General features: G+C 34.8%; 1 protein-coding gene across 1 annotated transcript in view; it reads left to right on the forward strand.

Moving 5' to 3' along the window:
* LOC150101526 (cytochrome P450 2J1-like) overlaps positions 1-2,978 on the forward strand; it is a 41,758-nt gene extending 38,780 nt beyond the window's left edge. The window contains exon 14 of the mRNA XM_090400828.1: positions 2,344-2,978. Coding sequence (XP_090256954.1) covers positions 2,344-2,522 — 179 coding nt within the window. The 3' untranslated portion in view covers positions 2,523-2,978. The remainder of the gene's footprint in view (positions 1-2,343) is intronic.
* Positions 2,979-16,811: the final 13,833 nt, after the last annotated feature.

Genomic DNA, 16,811 nt, shown 5'->3' on the forward strand with positions numbered 1-16,811 from the left:
CTTTATTCTTTATTCAGAGCAACCCATTTGGGTTTCCCCAATTCGCCACCCACCCAGTGAATGGGCCTGGTAGGAGTGTGGTTTCCCCTAAGAAGTCACCGTATTTAACTTGAGAGAATAATTTATTTTGGATAATTTGGTCCTTATCTTTATTTGAACAGCTAAACTCTGTTCATGGCTCAGGTTCAGATGCTATTTCTGTCAGTGAAAGATCACTGCTGCACAGAGAATAAACATATTTCAGGATACTCTGTTATTAATAGAAAAGTTTTATAATAGAATACTACTCTGTCTTTCATGAAATGAGACAGAAGAGAAGAAGATAAGTAGTTTATCGCAAAATATATGAAAAAGAGTATAAAATTGCCTCAGGTACCGTGCAGTTGAGCAAGGCAAATTGCCTATGCAATATGTCAAAGGAAGCTTATATTTCTACTAATCTTTCCCTAAGAAGAAGAAGAAAAAGAAGAAGATAGGCTAACAGAAAGCAACATGGATTCTCCCACATTTAGGAAACGGTAAGATGAGAGCAATGTAAATGATATCGGTTAGTATAGATCTGGAGAAAGCATACGATAGAGTTCCAAGGCAAGAAGTCTGGAGGTGTCTGAGGGAGAAGAAGGTGCCGGAGAAATATGTTAGGTTGTTGCGGGAAATGTACAGAAATGTGAAGACAAGTGTTCGAACCTGTCTGGGACAGACAGAAAGTTTTCAAGTAACAGTTGGCTTGCATCAAGGGTCAGCATTAAGTCCGTTTCTGTTTAATATTGTGATGGAGGTGGTAACAGAGGAGGTGAGAGAAGATGTGCCTTGGACAATGGTGTATGCAGATGACATCTTGCTGTGTGCCGATTCAAGAGAAGAAGCGGGAACTAAACTGGAAAGATGGAGAAAAGTACTAGAAGAGAGAGGTATGAGACTCAGCAGAAGTAAGACAGAGTATATGTGTTGCACAGTGGGCGGCGGGCAGGAGAAAGATCTGGAGCTGGAAGGAAATGTCATCACAAGGTGAGCGATTTTAGATACTTAGGTTCAACAGTGGAAGAAGATGGAGGAGCAGAGAAGGAAGTGGGATGCAGGATACAAGCGGGTTGGAGGAACTGGAGAGAGAGATGGCTGGAGTGTTATGCGATAAGAGGGTGTCGATCAATCTGAAAGGCAAAATCTATAGGACAGTAGTGTGGCCAGCTATGACGTATGCTATAGAAACTGTGGCCATGAGGAAAAATAACATCAGCAGGATGGAAGTAGCAGAGATGAGAATGCTTAGGTGGATGTGCGGTGTGACCAGAAAGGATCGTCTGAGAAATGACTATGTGAGGGGAACAGTGAAAATTACGAACTTAGGAGCGAAAATACAGGACGCGAGTTTGAGATGTTGTGGTCATGTGATGAGGAGGGAGGACGAATATGTTGGAACATGGGTCATGCAGATGGATGTGCAAGGAAGGCGGAAGCGTGAGCGGCCAAAGAAGAGATGGAGGGAGCTGGTAGAAGAGATGGAGGGAGCTGGTAGAAGAGGACTTGAGGATGAAGAACTTGGATGTGGTGAATACCCAAGACAAGAAGGTGTGGAGGAGCCTCATTATGAACAGTGACCCCTTAAGTGGGAGAAGCTGCAAAAGAAGAAGAAGAAGAAGAAGAAGATAGATAATTTCCATTAGAGTGTAGATATGCTTTTCTCTTTTCGTTTTGGATATGACAAATGTGAAACGCATTTCTGGTTATAGTAACCATCAAAGAAATAGAAATATGTGATAAAGGGATTGAAGTTTGATGCCCATCTTAACTGATTTAAACAATTTCAGATTTACTTTATTAGTAATAATATTTAATAATTATTTTATTAATTTTGCAACAATTAATATAGCTAACTCCTAGCTCATACACGCAAAATTCAAACAAAATAATAATCTATGCACCATGCTATATAATTGTTTCTAATTTCAAATTTACACTCTAATCCTTTGCAACTTCAAAATATATCTCATATGAGGCTCTAGTTTATATTCAGTTTTAAGAATCTTTACTGTTATATATGAAATAATTGTTCCCATTGCGAGTTTTTTATAGTACATTATAGAGTTCTTCAAAGAGATTTACATAGTTAACCAGACACACATCCTGTGTTATTTTTTATTAGTTGGCATATTATTCACTCTTCGTTATTCTCTAACATATATCCTCGCATTTTTTCAAATATACTGGTTCTAATAACTCAAAACAGAGAGTCAATTTTATCTTACAATAAGCATTTTAAAATATCTCCAACAAATACAAAAATTTTGTGTAACATGCATATTTAATTTGTGTTTTATTGGGTATGTATGCTTTTTTTAAAAGGTAAGCGATCGTGTCCTGGAGAAGAAATGGCTCTTGTTTCAGTTTTTCTGTATTTCGCAACCATTTTGCAAGATTTTGATATGAAATTACCTCAGGGAACTTCAACTGATTTTGCTAAACTTCGAGCATCTTGTATGCATCCAAATATTTATAAGATATCCGTTTTAAAAAGAAAATAAATAAAAATAAAAATAGACGATGCATTACACATTCGTTATTTTCGTTGTATTGTATTATATTGTTTTTGATGAGGTATATTTAGTAATAAATAATTGTAAAGTATGTGAAATAAAATTTAATCCAATAATGATACTGTGTTAGTAAAATGAGTATTTTGTATTGCTTTTAGCCAGGATTTTTCCATGATCCATGATTTTTTTATGTTCATGAAATGCTTCTCTCATTAATTATGAAATAAATTTAATTAAAATAAAAGTTCTGTGGGCTCTCTGTACTGTTAAATATTTGCCTTTTTTTAACAATACAGAAATGAACAATGATTAAAACAATGGAAAAGCTGTAACTATTGAAGCAACGGAAATAGCGATGAATATTTTTCTCCCTTTGCTGCCCAGTCTTCAGATCTTTTTGTTCATTAATTGCATTTATTGAAAACTGTCAGATGTAAATTAAAACATAAGTATTATATTATGAAAATATTAGTATGGAAGAATATTAATGATTGTTTTATGTTAAGAAACCTCTTCAAGAAAAATGAACTTTACAGTGTACATTTCTTTTAGAAGTTGGATTTCAAATACAGTGGAAAAATTAATCAACTCCATAAATTATGTAAATTATTAAAACGAAAAACAGATATAAAGAAACTGAAAACGTTGCTTCCTTCTATATGTGGGAAACAGTGATTTTTCAGATGGATGAATAACTACGGAATTTGTTCTTTTTTTCTTTTTGGTATTTCTGCCTTTTCTGTAACTTTGGATTTATTCACACAAGTATTATTATTAGCATTATAGCAGTTGAAATCATAGGCACTTACTGAAACAACGCAAACAATGAAAACAAACAGAAACGGTAAAACAATAGAGATAGCGAAACAATATAAAATAATTACAACAGTTGATACAATAAAAGAGAGTAAAACAATATAAAAATAAAATAAAATATAAAAATATAAACAGCAAACAATTGGAAAAGCGAAACAATATGAAACAATTAAACAATTGAAACAATGAAAAACAGCGTAAAACTAACATAATACCAAATATTACACAACAGTGGCTCTTTCCAAGTATTCGACTACGCGATTATTTACAAATTGTAAAATATAACCAGGGAAACAAATATTTGTCACAGATTCTGAATATTAAATAATAAAAGTTCCCTACATTTTCTCTTGAAAAATTTAATATAAATTTTGCTCTATTTTGTTATTCTGATTAAGATCATTTGTGGTCATTGCTGAGATTAGTTAATGAAGGGGGAGGGGGAGGGAAATTATAATAACTTGAGATAAATCTTATGTAAATAATAAATAAAAGAAGCGATTAAAAAATTAAATAAAACGTTCTTTTCTTTTGATCTGAATTTCGTTTATAATGTACTTTTTTAATCCTTTCCAAGTCATAAAATCCAGTGCAAAAATCTCTGAATTCAATTATGATAAATTTGTTTCTTATTTGTAATTTTCTTTATAAAACGAAGATCATGATATCGATTGTATTTCTCATTCTTTCTTAGTATTTTATTATATTTTTATTTAATAAATATACAAATAAAAATTGCATACCTGTTGATTTCGAAATATTTGATTTTTCATTTATCAGTCTGCAAACAACAAATTGGATCTGGCTAAGATCTTACTTCTTGAAGGACGAGAATATTTCTAATAAATAAAATGAAAATATTGGTTTTCTCGCTTCTGATTTATTTAAAAGTTCAATGATAACAGTAATTTCCGAGATAGAAAAGCTTCGAAGTAGGAAATGTTGCATTGTCCAGAATGTTTAGATACCTTCAAGGTTCGTAGCACATCAGATCCGAGGCCAAACCAGGAAAAACAGGACCATACCATCACACCGCAACCTTCAATTTTATAGTTGAGAATTACGCACTGTGGTAAGAGACATTCACCGGACATCTGCCACACCGTACTCGTCCATCTACTTGGTATAAGGAGTAGCCTGATAAATATCACAACTTTCCAAGCTTCCACGACCCATTGTACATGTTCTTTGCACAACTGAAGACGACACTACATTTTGTTCTGGTAATGTGGGACTTACATGATGCGGTCCCACCATGGAAGCCCATATTGTGAGCTTTGGTTCTGAATGTTTTTGTACATATTCGTGTTCCAGTCGATACTCGGAACTCCACATTCAACGTGTCGGACGACAAATGTCGATTTTTACATAATATCTTACATACCACCCTACGATGACTTTCAGTGAGTGTTGTGGGTGGTCCACTGCGGGTAGCATCTTGCAGTTGATTCAGGCACAGTCACTCATTACATGCCACGATGCATCTTGCCCATGCGGGTGTTCAGTGACTTCTTCCCAATCATAGTATAGGCTCTAGAATTTCTCTCTCTGGTATGAGTTAATATAATCAAATATACGAGGTGTGGCTATTAAAAAACGAGACTGGTGTTAAAATGTGGTTTATTATTACAATTGTACAACTTAATTGTTATCTCTTTCAACATACTCTCCTCTATCTATACACCATTGCATACGAATTTTCCATTGTTGGAAGCAGTGCTGCAAGTCATCAGGTATTATTTGCGTCATTAGCGCTGCTGTTTTCTCCTTTACCTCATCCACTGACTGAAAATGGGTGCCCTTCGATGTGGATTTCAACTTTAGAACGAGGTAAAAGTCGCATGGTATTAATTCCGGCGAGTAAGGTGGATTGTCCAAAAACCACATAATGCTTTACAGAGATGCCTTGTGGACTGGAGAGTTGTCCTGATGGAGAATCCAAGCATGGTTCTTCCATAGATCGGGTCTCTTCTTCCTCAATCGTTCTCTCTGCTTGGCCAGTACCTCAGGGTAATAATTTTGTTTAACTGTCTGACCCTCTGGTACCGATTCAACCATTACCAAGCCATTGATATAAAAAAAATAAATAAATAAACAATCAGTATTGCCTTCAGTTTTGACTTGCTGATTCTTGCATTTTTTATTCTTGGTGACTTGGGAATTTTCCAGTACATCGATTATCTCTTTGTTTCTGAATCGTACTGGAAAATCCACGTCTCATCACATGTGATGATCTTCTGCTGTCCGCCATTCCATGATGTCAGTGCAATTTTGTTTCCGGACGTCTTTCTGCTCCTGACACAAGATTTTGGGCACCAGTTTTTGGTGCAGACTTTGTTCTCGTTCAATGCAAAATTTGTCGTACAGACTCCTTATCAATGTGCACCATGTTTGTAACATCTGAATGCTTAATCGGCAATCGTTGCAGACAATCTCATTAATTTTCGCAAGGTTTTGTTCAGTTGCTGCCTTGACAGGGCGATCCGGTCGTTCGTCATCTTCAACGTTTTCCTAACTTCAGTAAAGCGTTTGTACCATTTAAATATTCGCGCATGTGACATTCCATCATCACCGAACACCTTCTACAACAGTTGCAAACACTCGGTCGACGATTTCTTCAACTTCACATGGAATTTGAAATTAATGCCTTGCTCGAGTTTAACGTTAGACCTTATTCCGGCAAAGCCACTTCACACGTGTTTCTTTTATAACTGCCTGCAGACTAACTACGAGCGACAGCAAATAATGCTTATCTCAGCTGCTTCTAGAAACTGTCAAGGTCATTCACGGCGCAAGCGCAACCCACTGCTACGAGTACACGATTCACAGCGCACCTTGTCTCGTTATTTAATAGCCACACCTCGTAAGTAACTGCAGATAAGTGGGGTTGCATAGGAACATTTCTAATTTTCATGTGTACCCTGATCCGCTATTCTGTAAATTAAGGACATTTTCATCGGGCTGTCATTCAATCCCTGAAGGAAAAACAATACTAACACTGAACACCGTCCTTTAGGACATACTATAAAGATTTGGGAAAATATCCCTTTCTATACAACATCGATGAGATGGAAGAAGTCGAGTTCCGCTTGAAACGCTGCTGTTATCATCAATGCACTGGCTCGAAAATCATCCGCTTCTGTTAGTGCATGAAATGTAACTACTGAATAACAAAAGAAAAGTAATCTCAAATAGACAATAATCAATCTGAGAATGCAGCAGGAAGCTCCGGAAAAGAGGTGTTCTTTAATCAGGACAACGCACCATCTCAAAATTTGTGATTATATACAACAACAGCTACTGTCGTTATTGTTTACATGATTGTCATTTTAAGGTTAATAATTATTCTCGTGATTTACTTTATCAAATTATTTTCTAACAGAGATGACATGATTTTCTGCCTCCGATTATAACGACATTTCAGTTACAGAGAGTCTTATTAACAAAAGATATTCGAGCTTCTTTGGTAACGGTGATAAGAATATTGCATTATTATGCACATAGTACTGAAGCAATGTTTGTTGACGCAGAAAAGGTTTTTACTGATATATTTTTTTTTTGTCGTAAAAGTTTTAGAGGATTGGATTATCCTAAGATGGTAAGCATACTCCACTACTGAACGATGCGATACTATCGTTCAGTAGAGGACGATAAACGAGATATCTACTGGTCAAAGTTTAGTTATTGTCCGATAGCCAAACTTCCCAAACATCAGTGACATCCGATATGAGATGTGTATAGGAGTATGTGTATTATGTGCTGCCATCTCACGAATGCTGACTGCACTTCTTGGAGTTTAAAAATTTCAAGAATTAGCTTGTATGCAAGGGAGAATTACATCACTGAAATCTTAATTCAGAAAACTTTCTATTCTTCTGCACATCGATATATATATATATACTTGATTACAAAATTTCTAATTTCGTTGTACAATACTCTAAAACAGCGATTTTCAACCTTTTTCATAACACGGCTCACCTAAACTAATTATTAAAATTCTGCGGCACACTACACATATATTCTTTTAATTTTTTTGACAATCTGGCAAAAAATAGGCATACTTTTGATTGATTTACATACAGAAGATATTAATAATAGTAATTAGTTATCCTTGTTGGGAGCTTCAAGGGAATAAATGCGCAAATTACGACATTATTTCTTTCAAGTAATTTGTTTTCACAAATTTCGCTGCACACCTGAAGACCTCTAGCGGCACATCGGTTGAAAATCACTGCTCAAAAACACTGTTAGGTTAAACTATATTTGTTATATTTTATTTTGTAGTACACGCAGTTAACACTAGATGTCAGGACGTGATGCACTGGAATCGGAATCTTACCTTACTTTTCTAAACATTAGTTTTTGTTGTAGAAATAGTTCGATTATTTATCACTGGTTCTTCTTTGATATGCAGTTGGTTATACAGTCGAACACATAACATATAATAACTATTTTAATTTTTACATAAATTAAATTATTACATAGAACACCGCATCACATCGCTAAATTCAAAAGATTAAAAATCATTAAAAGATTATTCTCAAACGTGTAAGAGACACTGCATTTGATTCCACTCGTTTTAAGTATTATTACTTGGAAAAACGATCTGAAACTCTATACATTAAGAAAAGAAGCAAACTCATTAAAAAATATAACGTCAACTTGTATAACGTTCTGTAAAACTCATACAAGTTGAGATAGATTCTTTATACCATTCATTTAATATTCTACTCTGTAATACAACAAAGTGTGCGTGTGTGTGTGTGTGTGTGTGTGTGTTTCCAATTTTTTATATATAAAAATGTTAGATTTTGAATAAATTAATGAATGCAAAGTAAGAGTGTGTTTCATGTCTTTCTTCTCTGAGTTTTGTTTACTGTATAATGTTTTTATTTTATTATTTTTCAATTTATTTACTTTTTTCTTTTTTAAACCTCTGAGCATTGGTTTTCGATACCTTATTATTGTCAATGATTACGAGAGTGCAGAGGAAGCTTTGGCTAAATTCCTGGAGAGGCCAAATCCAACTCCATCAGAAGAACGTCCAGTAAGCAGACTTAAGAAACAAATTACAGCATTTTATTTAAAATAATGTATTATGAGGTTTTGCAAAAGATAGCCACTACTATATTCGGGTTCAAATTTCCTGTCAAAAATAACTTCTACAATTTCGAAATCTATGCATCAACCATTCAGATAAACATCTATCTGCTTCGTACTATTTTAACATTTTCTTTTCTCTTGTAGATTACTGGAACATTCTCAGAGTTGAAAAAATATTATGCATTGGTTGATAAGTGTATTGTTACTAAAATCCTTCTAATCTTCGTAAAACATTTTAACATGGGTGTAGCTTTTGTTTGTGAGATTACTTGAAGCATGAAAGCATTTTAGTATATTTTCTTGGAAAACTAAATCAGCGAAAGAATTTAAACGATAGAATAAAACAAAATCGAAACTGTCTGTCAACTTAAATGTTTTACTATGAAATGTGGAATGGTATTTCAAAAACTCGGAATGCACATAATATAATTTCTTCTAAATAATATAAGCCAGTATTAGAGTCATGGTATCCACAACAGACTCCCATGGCAACCTATTCCATTCATTCACCACTCTACAAGCAAAAAAAAAAAAAAAAACAGTCATTACACACTTGCTAACTACACTCTTCCAGTTTCCATGGAAGGCAATAGTTCTTCGGCCACAGAGCTGTTCTGAAACATTTCCTCTGAATAAATGTTTTTTTTTTTTTAAATTCTTCGTTCATTTCTATGTCTCAATCATATCACCCCTCTTCCGTATATCAATTAATTTCTGTAGCCCACAACACTTCAACCTGTTCTGATAAGGTTCATTCCATATACACCTGATACCATCTTGGTTACCCTACTCTAGATTCTCTTTCTCATCGACAAATAACCCTGGCGCCTAGATCTTCCTACAGTTGACAAGATGGGGATCTTATCAAGGCGGCTCGATAAAGAGGCATAATATCATGCTTAAGGATGCTCGTCAAGGCATTCTTCAGTAACCAGTTAATCTGATGAGTTTCTTTAGCCACTTTTGCTATGTGCCCTCTAAACTTTAACTCCCTATCCGCTAATACTCGCAAATCTCCGTTTGTCAATTTCCTGGAATATACCTCCATCAATGTGGTATATAACTTGTAATCTTTTCACCTCCAAAATGCATAACCTTGCACTTTTCCACATTAAACTGATATCCATTTTCCTTTGCCTATACTGCCAGTCTATCTAAATCATCCTGCAAAATTTTAGCATCATCTGTGATAACTATTGCTCTACCCAATTTTACATCATCGGCAAAAACTAAATTGTTTTTTTCAGAACCTTTCCTATATCGCTAATGTACAAATTCAACAGTAGAGGTCAAAGAACAGAACTTTGCGGCACGCCACTAATCACAGGCCTTCTTTTGGACTCTGCACCTAAATAAACTACTTCATGATATTTCTCCATCAACGACCTTCTCATCCACTTTACCTACCCGCTATCCATCACCCATGTGCTGCAGTGTGTTTATTAGAATTCCATGTGGCATCCTGTCAAAGGCCTTTTCAAAGTCCAGCAGAATCGCTGTAAACCCATTAACGTTAACCAATTCAGCTGTCACTGTATTATAAAATGTGAGAAAATTACTGAGGCTTGACTTACCCTTCACTAAATCATGTTGTCCCATACTGAAAAAATCTTCCGGGAATCGAACCCTAGTCTCCTGGGTGAGAACCAGTTATCCTAGCCACTAGACCACACCGAATATCCAGAATATCTGATATACTTGTCTAAAATATCTGATGGAAACGTTGGCGATAAAATTCTGGGATGTTAGCTGCAGGAACATTGGTAAGAAAGCTCATGCCCTATTCCAGAGGTAGCCTTGACAATAGCAGGATTATTCTCCATCAGTTCGGGCCACCTGATATTGTAGCCTCCTCATGCGGTACCATCGTTTTGTTCCAGTGTGCCAACTAGCGGCCGACAAACAGAAACCAATTTATTGCTGTACGTCAAAAATGGAGGAGGTACTGAAGCGATTCTTTATTAATAACACTGTGCTGAACATGTTTAGCAAAGCCATAATTTGCACTGCACGTGAGAAAAAAAAAAGTAACATAGAAACAGGGGGACCCTGCTCTGGCAATGAACATAGACGTATACAATTCATTCCTCCAATAAGCAGAGCGGTGGCGTTTAACCGAGTGTGGAGTGTTATTTACCATCTAGAGGTCTAGTCATCGTGTCGTCCGATTAGAGCAAGTACCGTTATAAGGCGGCCACAAGCAAAACACGCTTCGTTAGAGATTAGTTGCGGAAATATTCCGAAACAGGAAACTGAGAAAAGCTATATACTGTGTATCGCCAGCCCATTAACGGCACAATACAGTGCAAATATAATAAAAAAAAAGTATTTTGAACAAACCAAAACATGATTTAAATTATAATATAAAGGAAACTGGAGCCCTTTGTGATTCCTTAAAAAAACGTTACAAAACAAGTGATTGTAGGAAAGTTGCGACATGTTTTTACCCATGGTTTAAATAAATCATAATGCGCTGAGAAACACTATAGAATAAAAAGGAAAAGAATAGCAAAAAAAATAATCTCTTGTCGCATCTTCAATGTCAGGTAATCAAATTAATTCTACTTGGACTGTTTCAACTATCGCTTCCTTTGTGACTAAATGCGTTCTGATGAATAGTTGGGAAAGAACAAACGAAATTATTGTTGCAGATGTGACATTTAGCAGACCTCTTAGAAATTTTTATAAGTAAATATATTTTTATGCTTCCGATAAATGCGTTAAATCTATTGTTGTGTAGTGTGCTTACCTTTAAATAGTCATATCTACCTTTGCTGTTAAACGAGTTTTTGTTGTACAGGATGGCCATAAAATAACTTTTCCTCTTTGAAGCCATCTGTAGCTAAAAACCAATAAATGGAATGAGACCAAATTTTATATTCAGACTTTTCAAGGAGATGATTTCCGCGGGAAAAAAAAAAAAAAACTACTAAACGTCGCCGATAGGGGGTATTTTGGCGCTGGCGAAGCCGAAAACAAACGAATAATTACATAACAAGCAGAGAAAATGGAATAAAAATATTTCGACAGTGTAAGAGACAGCCCTCACTCATCCCAGCTGGATTTTTGGCGATTTACAATGATGATATATATATTATATATATATATATATATATATATATATATATATATATATATATATATATATATATATATATATATATATATATATTTTTTTTTTTTTTTAACATTTTATTATTTCTCAGATCAATTACATACATTAGAGGAACACAATTATGCATAACAAATACTTTCTCGTACATAAAGTTTTTTTTTAAAATAATAATAATTACAATAACTGTTTACAACGTATATTATTATAATATTCATAATGATGATTATTACAGATGTTTCTTTGCAATTTTACACTCTGTATATACAATAACAATGGATATAATCACTCTATATTGCATACCTTTGTTACAGTTATTACACAAATTACATACATTTGATTACATATAATACATTACTTACATTTGTTTACATATGATACTTACATTATATACATTGGTTTACATGTGGCACGTGCATTACATGGATTTGGTTACATACGATACATCTTGGATGAGAACTAATTTCTCTGCTTTCATCATCGAAGCATATATGTAAGCTTATCTGAGGATGACACCAGTTGGTTATTATTTATTGTTTTTTTGGTTTTTTTGCTGTGTTGGGAAGATACGAAATCTATGATTGAGAAATTCGCTCGCACACACACACACACACACACACACACACACACACACACACACACACACACACACACACACACACACACACACACACACACACACACACACACACACAAAATAACTTGGGTTGTATTGATGCATCGCTGAACTGGAAGCCTGAACGAATATATTATGTTTCATTAAGTTTGTATGGTATTTTGGGTGCGTGTTTCTTGTTCGTAGTATGTCCTTAGAGCTCTTTTCAGGCTATTGTAGTTTGTGAGGTTTCTGCATTCAAAAGGTAATTTGTTTATCATGTCTGGGATGTAGAAGTTTCGCATGGCATTTCCGTAATAATTATTGTATTTATATGTGATATAATTAGTTGTCTGAGGTCTTCTTATACGGCATGTATTTCTGACTGTCCTGTAGTTCGCATCGAAATAATGTTTTAGCAAAGCTGCATAGTGACATAAATGCTTTTTTGTCAGTATTTTGTGTTCTGACATTGCAGTATATATAAAGTCGTTATTTTCTCTTTGTTCCCAAAAGATCAGTTTTATACTTTTGTACTATAGTGACATTAATCTATTTAAATTGTAGGGTGCACAGAAAGCATACGTTGTTATAGCGTATATTAGTATATTTTGGCATAGTGTTTTGTATATTAGTATTTTTAGGCGTATGGGAAATATGTCTTTAACCTGTAGAGTTTGCCACTTATTGTTCGGAGTGTGTTGTGTAGATGGTTTATGTGGCTATTCCAGTTCATATCTGCATCGAAGTAAATTCCATTATCGTATTGGTATCGTATGTTATCATATTGTTTCAACCTGAGTGATTGTAGTGGTTTAGCTGTTCTGTGTGTATTTTATGTTGGAAAGTGGATGTTGGATGGTTATGTATTACTTATCAACTGGTCGCATCAGTGGATTTCTGAATATCATCAATGTTGTCTTTTCTGAGTTTAGGTGTATGGAGTTTTTCGTGAGCCAGGCTATGATCAGATTTATGTCAGGTTGCATATTTGTTTGGGCTATGCTTTCGTTATTGTAGATGGATATTATTGCTGTATCGTCTGCGAATTGGAATATCTTACCTTTGAGTGGTAGCTGATTAATATCGTGCGTGTAAATGTTGAATAAATTTTGGGGGGAGTACAGCTCCCTGCAACACTCTACAGGTTACTGGTAGCTCTCTGCTTCGGTTTGACCCGATACGTGTGACACTTTCTATTTTGGAGGTAGTTTGTAAACCACCTGTGAAGAGGCCCGTCTATTCCAACATGCCTCAACTTTTCTAACAAGGTTTGATGTGTGAATGTATCGAATTCTTTAGTTAGATCAATAAAGACTACCATGGCAATTTTGTTTTTGTCTAAATAGGTATTAATTACGTCTGCGAAGTCTTCCTGGAGAGATGCTGTTCCCTTATTTTTCTGAAACCATATTGTGTTTTGGGGATAATATGAAAGGTTTCTGTGTATGCAATGACTTTCTTCAGTATGATCTGCTCCATAATTTGATTGATAATTGCTAATGTTGCTATGGGTCTGTAATCGCTGATTAAATTTCTTTTTCCTTCTTTGTATATGGGTGTGATTATGGCGTCTTTAGCATACTTGGTATCTGTTCTGTTTTAAATATTTTATTTATTAATTTTAGTAAGATAGGACTTAAACTAGTTTCTTGTTGCTTTATATCTTTAGATCTGATACCATCAATTCCTAGTCCTTTGTTTGGTTTGATTTGATGTATTACAGAGAAAAGTTCTGCTTCTTTTATGGTTGGGAACCATAATGTCTGTTTTGATTGTGGTCCAAGTGCAGGGTCAGGTTTTGTGATTGTGCCAATATTTCTGTGCAGTTCTTGGATGGAGTCTACAAAGTATTGGTTAAAGTCATTTGCTAGTTGTTGGATAGGTTTTGCATTTTCAATGAAGCTGCGTTTTATGGTTTCGGAGGCGGTGGTGTTTGGAACACAATCTAGCATCTTCACATACAAGGTTTGTTTCATGTTGTTTTGTGCAGCGGATATTTTTTCTCTGTAGTAGCTTCTTTTTTGCATTTCTGATTTGTGTTGTAAGACGATTCTTTGTTATCTTATATTCAGTTTTTAAAGCTGTGTTATTTGGATATCGCTTTAATTTTTTCCATAAAGTGTGCTTTCTGTGTATTTCTAGGATTAAGTTTTGTGTTATCCAAGGATTGTGTGTTGTTTTTGAACGAATTCTGACTTTCTTTCTAGCTTTCTTATATATTTCCTCCAGTGTGAGTTTAATGTTGTTGTATAATCTATCTGCTGAATCTGATGTCAGGTGTTCCCAGTCTTTTTTTCTTATTTCGTGGTTGACTATTTCTTCGTCTATCATTGTTTTCTGTCGCTTTTCTTTTGTGGGAGATTGCATGAATTCTTGGTGAGCAGGTTTAGAGCTGTGAAGTAATGGTCTGCTACTTTGCACTTTATGACTGATGCAGTGTAACTATTTGGTGGTGCTCGGACGTTTATATGATCGAGACAGGAGGCAGTGATAGTATTTCCGAATATTTCTCAAGTTCATGATGTGATTGTTGGTATTAGATTATACATGGATATCGTGTCTAGGTATTGTGCAGTGTTTTTCTGGTTTTTGTTTGCAATATTTATGTTTATATCGCCAATTATCATTAGTATTCGGTTGAGCATATTTCTTGGCGTGAAAGCCAGCAATTGAGTTCGTGCAGGAATTTTATCATTTTAGGTTTAGTGTCCTGTAAATAGCATTTAATATTATGGGGTGCTGTCTATTGGTGGTACTAGTGATTTCGAGGCAAAGAGTTTCAGCGTGCTCAAAGTGATAGGCCGTTTCTTTGGCTATTAATTTTTTTTTTGATAAATATTAATATTCCACCCCCCCTTTTTTGTTTGGTGGCATGATCTATGTTGTTGGAAGCCTGGTATTTGGAAAGCAGTCGCTTCGTCATTAGTTATGGATACTTCTGTTAGTATCAATATATCAATACTATCAGTGTAATTCACTGATCAGTATAATAATAATAATAATAATAATAATAATAATAATAATAATAATAATTAAACGGAATGAAGAATTGTTTTAAATGCTAAAATATTTTTATTGATTGCTAAAATATTTATGCATACAATAAACATCTTGTGTGACATTGCATCTTATAATTTTACAGAGTTCAGCACTAAGTGCTGCAGTTCCTACATTGGATTTCAATTACAATTTTTAATAATACTTTTTGCCTTTATATTATGTATTTACAACACATGTTCTTCTAATATTAATAATAAAGATTAAACAGAATTTTTTGTATAATTTTTTATTTTTTTATTTTATTTTTTATTTTATTTTATTATATATATTTTTTAAGTTTGAGAAAGAATGAGTATACATACAAATTTCTGCATTTGCTTATAAGGATTACTTGTAGATGAGTGAGGCAAGTTAATCCGACCTACTTCGAAACTTGGGTTAGCTTTTATGAGGAGAGTGGGATTTAACCTTCACCATTTGTGTTGTTGATACTGTTTATGTGTAGGATGTAGGCATTGGATGCTAGTGATTTGTGATGTGTATATTAGTGTTAATGGTTTCTTAACTTTGTTGGTATATTTTCCAGAGTTCGTTTTTTAATGTTCTGTAGTTATCGACGTTTTATCTTTCTTGGTAGGGTGTTGAGTTGCGTGGGTATCTGATGTGATCTCACAAAAGAACCGTATGAGTTGTTGAAGGGCGTGTTATACGATATGTGTCTCTGTTGTTTCGGTAGGCGATGTTGAAGTAATTCCTTGTTAATGTCATGTAGTGTTTCAGGTGTTTAATGCTCAGGATTCTGTGTATCGCCATGTGCTTTTCGGATATTGGTTGTTGCGTGTAAGGTGTCCATATCACTGTTGACACGATTTTCCTGTGTAGTGTTTCTACTTTTGTTAGGTGGCTGTTTGATGTATTTGCATAAACTGTTATTCCGTATCTGAGTAGGGATTCGCAGATACTGTGATATAGGAGTTTTTGTATGCTGGGTGGAATAATGCCTTTAACTTGGAAGAGTTTTGCTGCGATGATCCGGAGTTTGGTGTGTAGGTATTCTATATGTTTTGTCCATTTAAGGTGGGAATCTATATAGAGACCGAGGTATTTTGCGTGTGTTACAGGTTTGATTTCGAAACACTGGCAGGTATTTTTGCTGTTAAAGCAGTGGTATGTGTGACAATGTATCGATAGTGATGCGGGACGTATGATTCTTGGGTTGTGTATTATCAACATCTGTGTTTTGGTGCCGTTGATTAGAATTGCGTTTTGGTGGAAGTATGTTGTGATTTCGTTTAGGTCTTGTTTTGCTTTGCAGAGAGCTGTGTTGATGTCTGTGTGGATTACTAGTAGGCAGCGTCATCTGAGTATTGAAATATTTGACTTCTTATGGATATATTATGAACATCGTTAATGAATATGTTGAATAGAGTGGGTGATAATATGGCACCTTGTGGGACATCGTGTTTTACTTGTATATTCCGACTGTGACATGTACCTATTTTTGTTACTTGTGTTCTGTTTGAGAGGTAGTTCTTGAACCATGTATGCAGTATTCCTCTTATACATATGGAGTATAGTTTGGTGAGTAGTATGTCATGTTCAATTGTGTCAAATGCTTTGGTTAGGTCCAGCAGTATAAGGACGGCGT

Source organism: Typopeltis vanoorti, chromosome 11, assembly GCF_054136105.1.
Source record: "Typopeltis vanoorti isolate ZY-2024b chromosome 11, IOZ_Tvanoo_1.0, whole genome shotgun sequence".
Classification (NCBI taxonomy): Eukaryota; Metazoa; Arthropoda; class Arachnida; order Uropygi; family Thelyphonidae; genus Typopeltis; species Typopeltis vanoorti.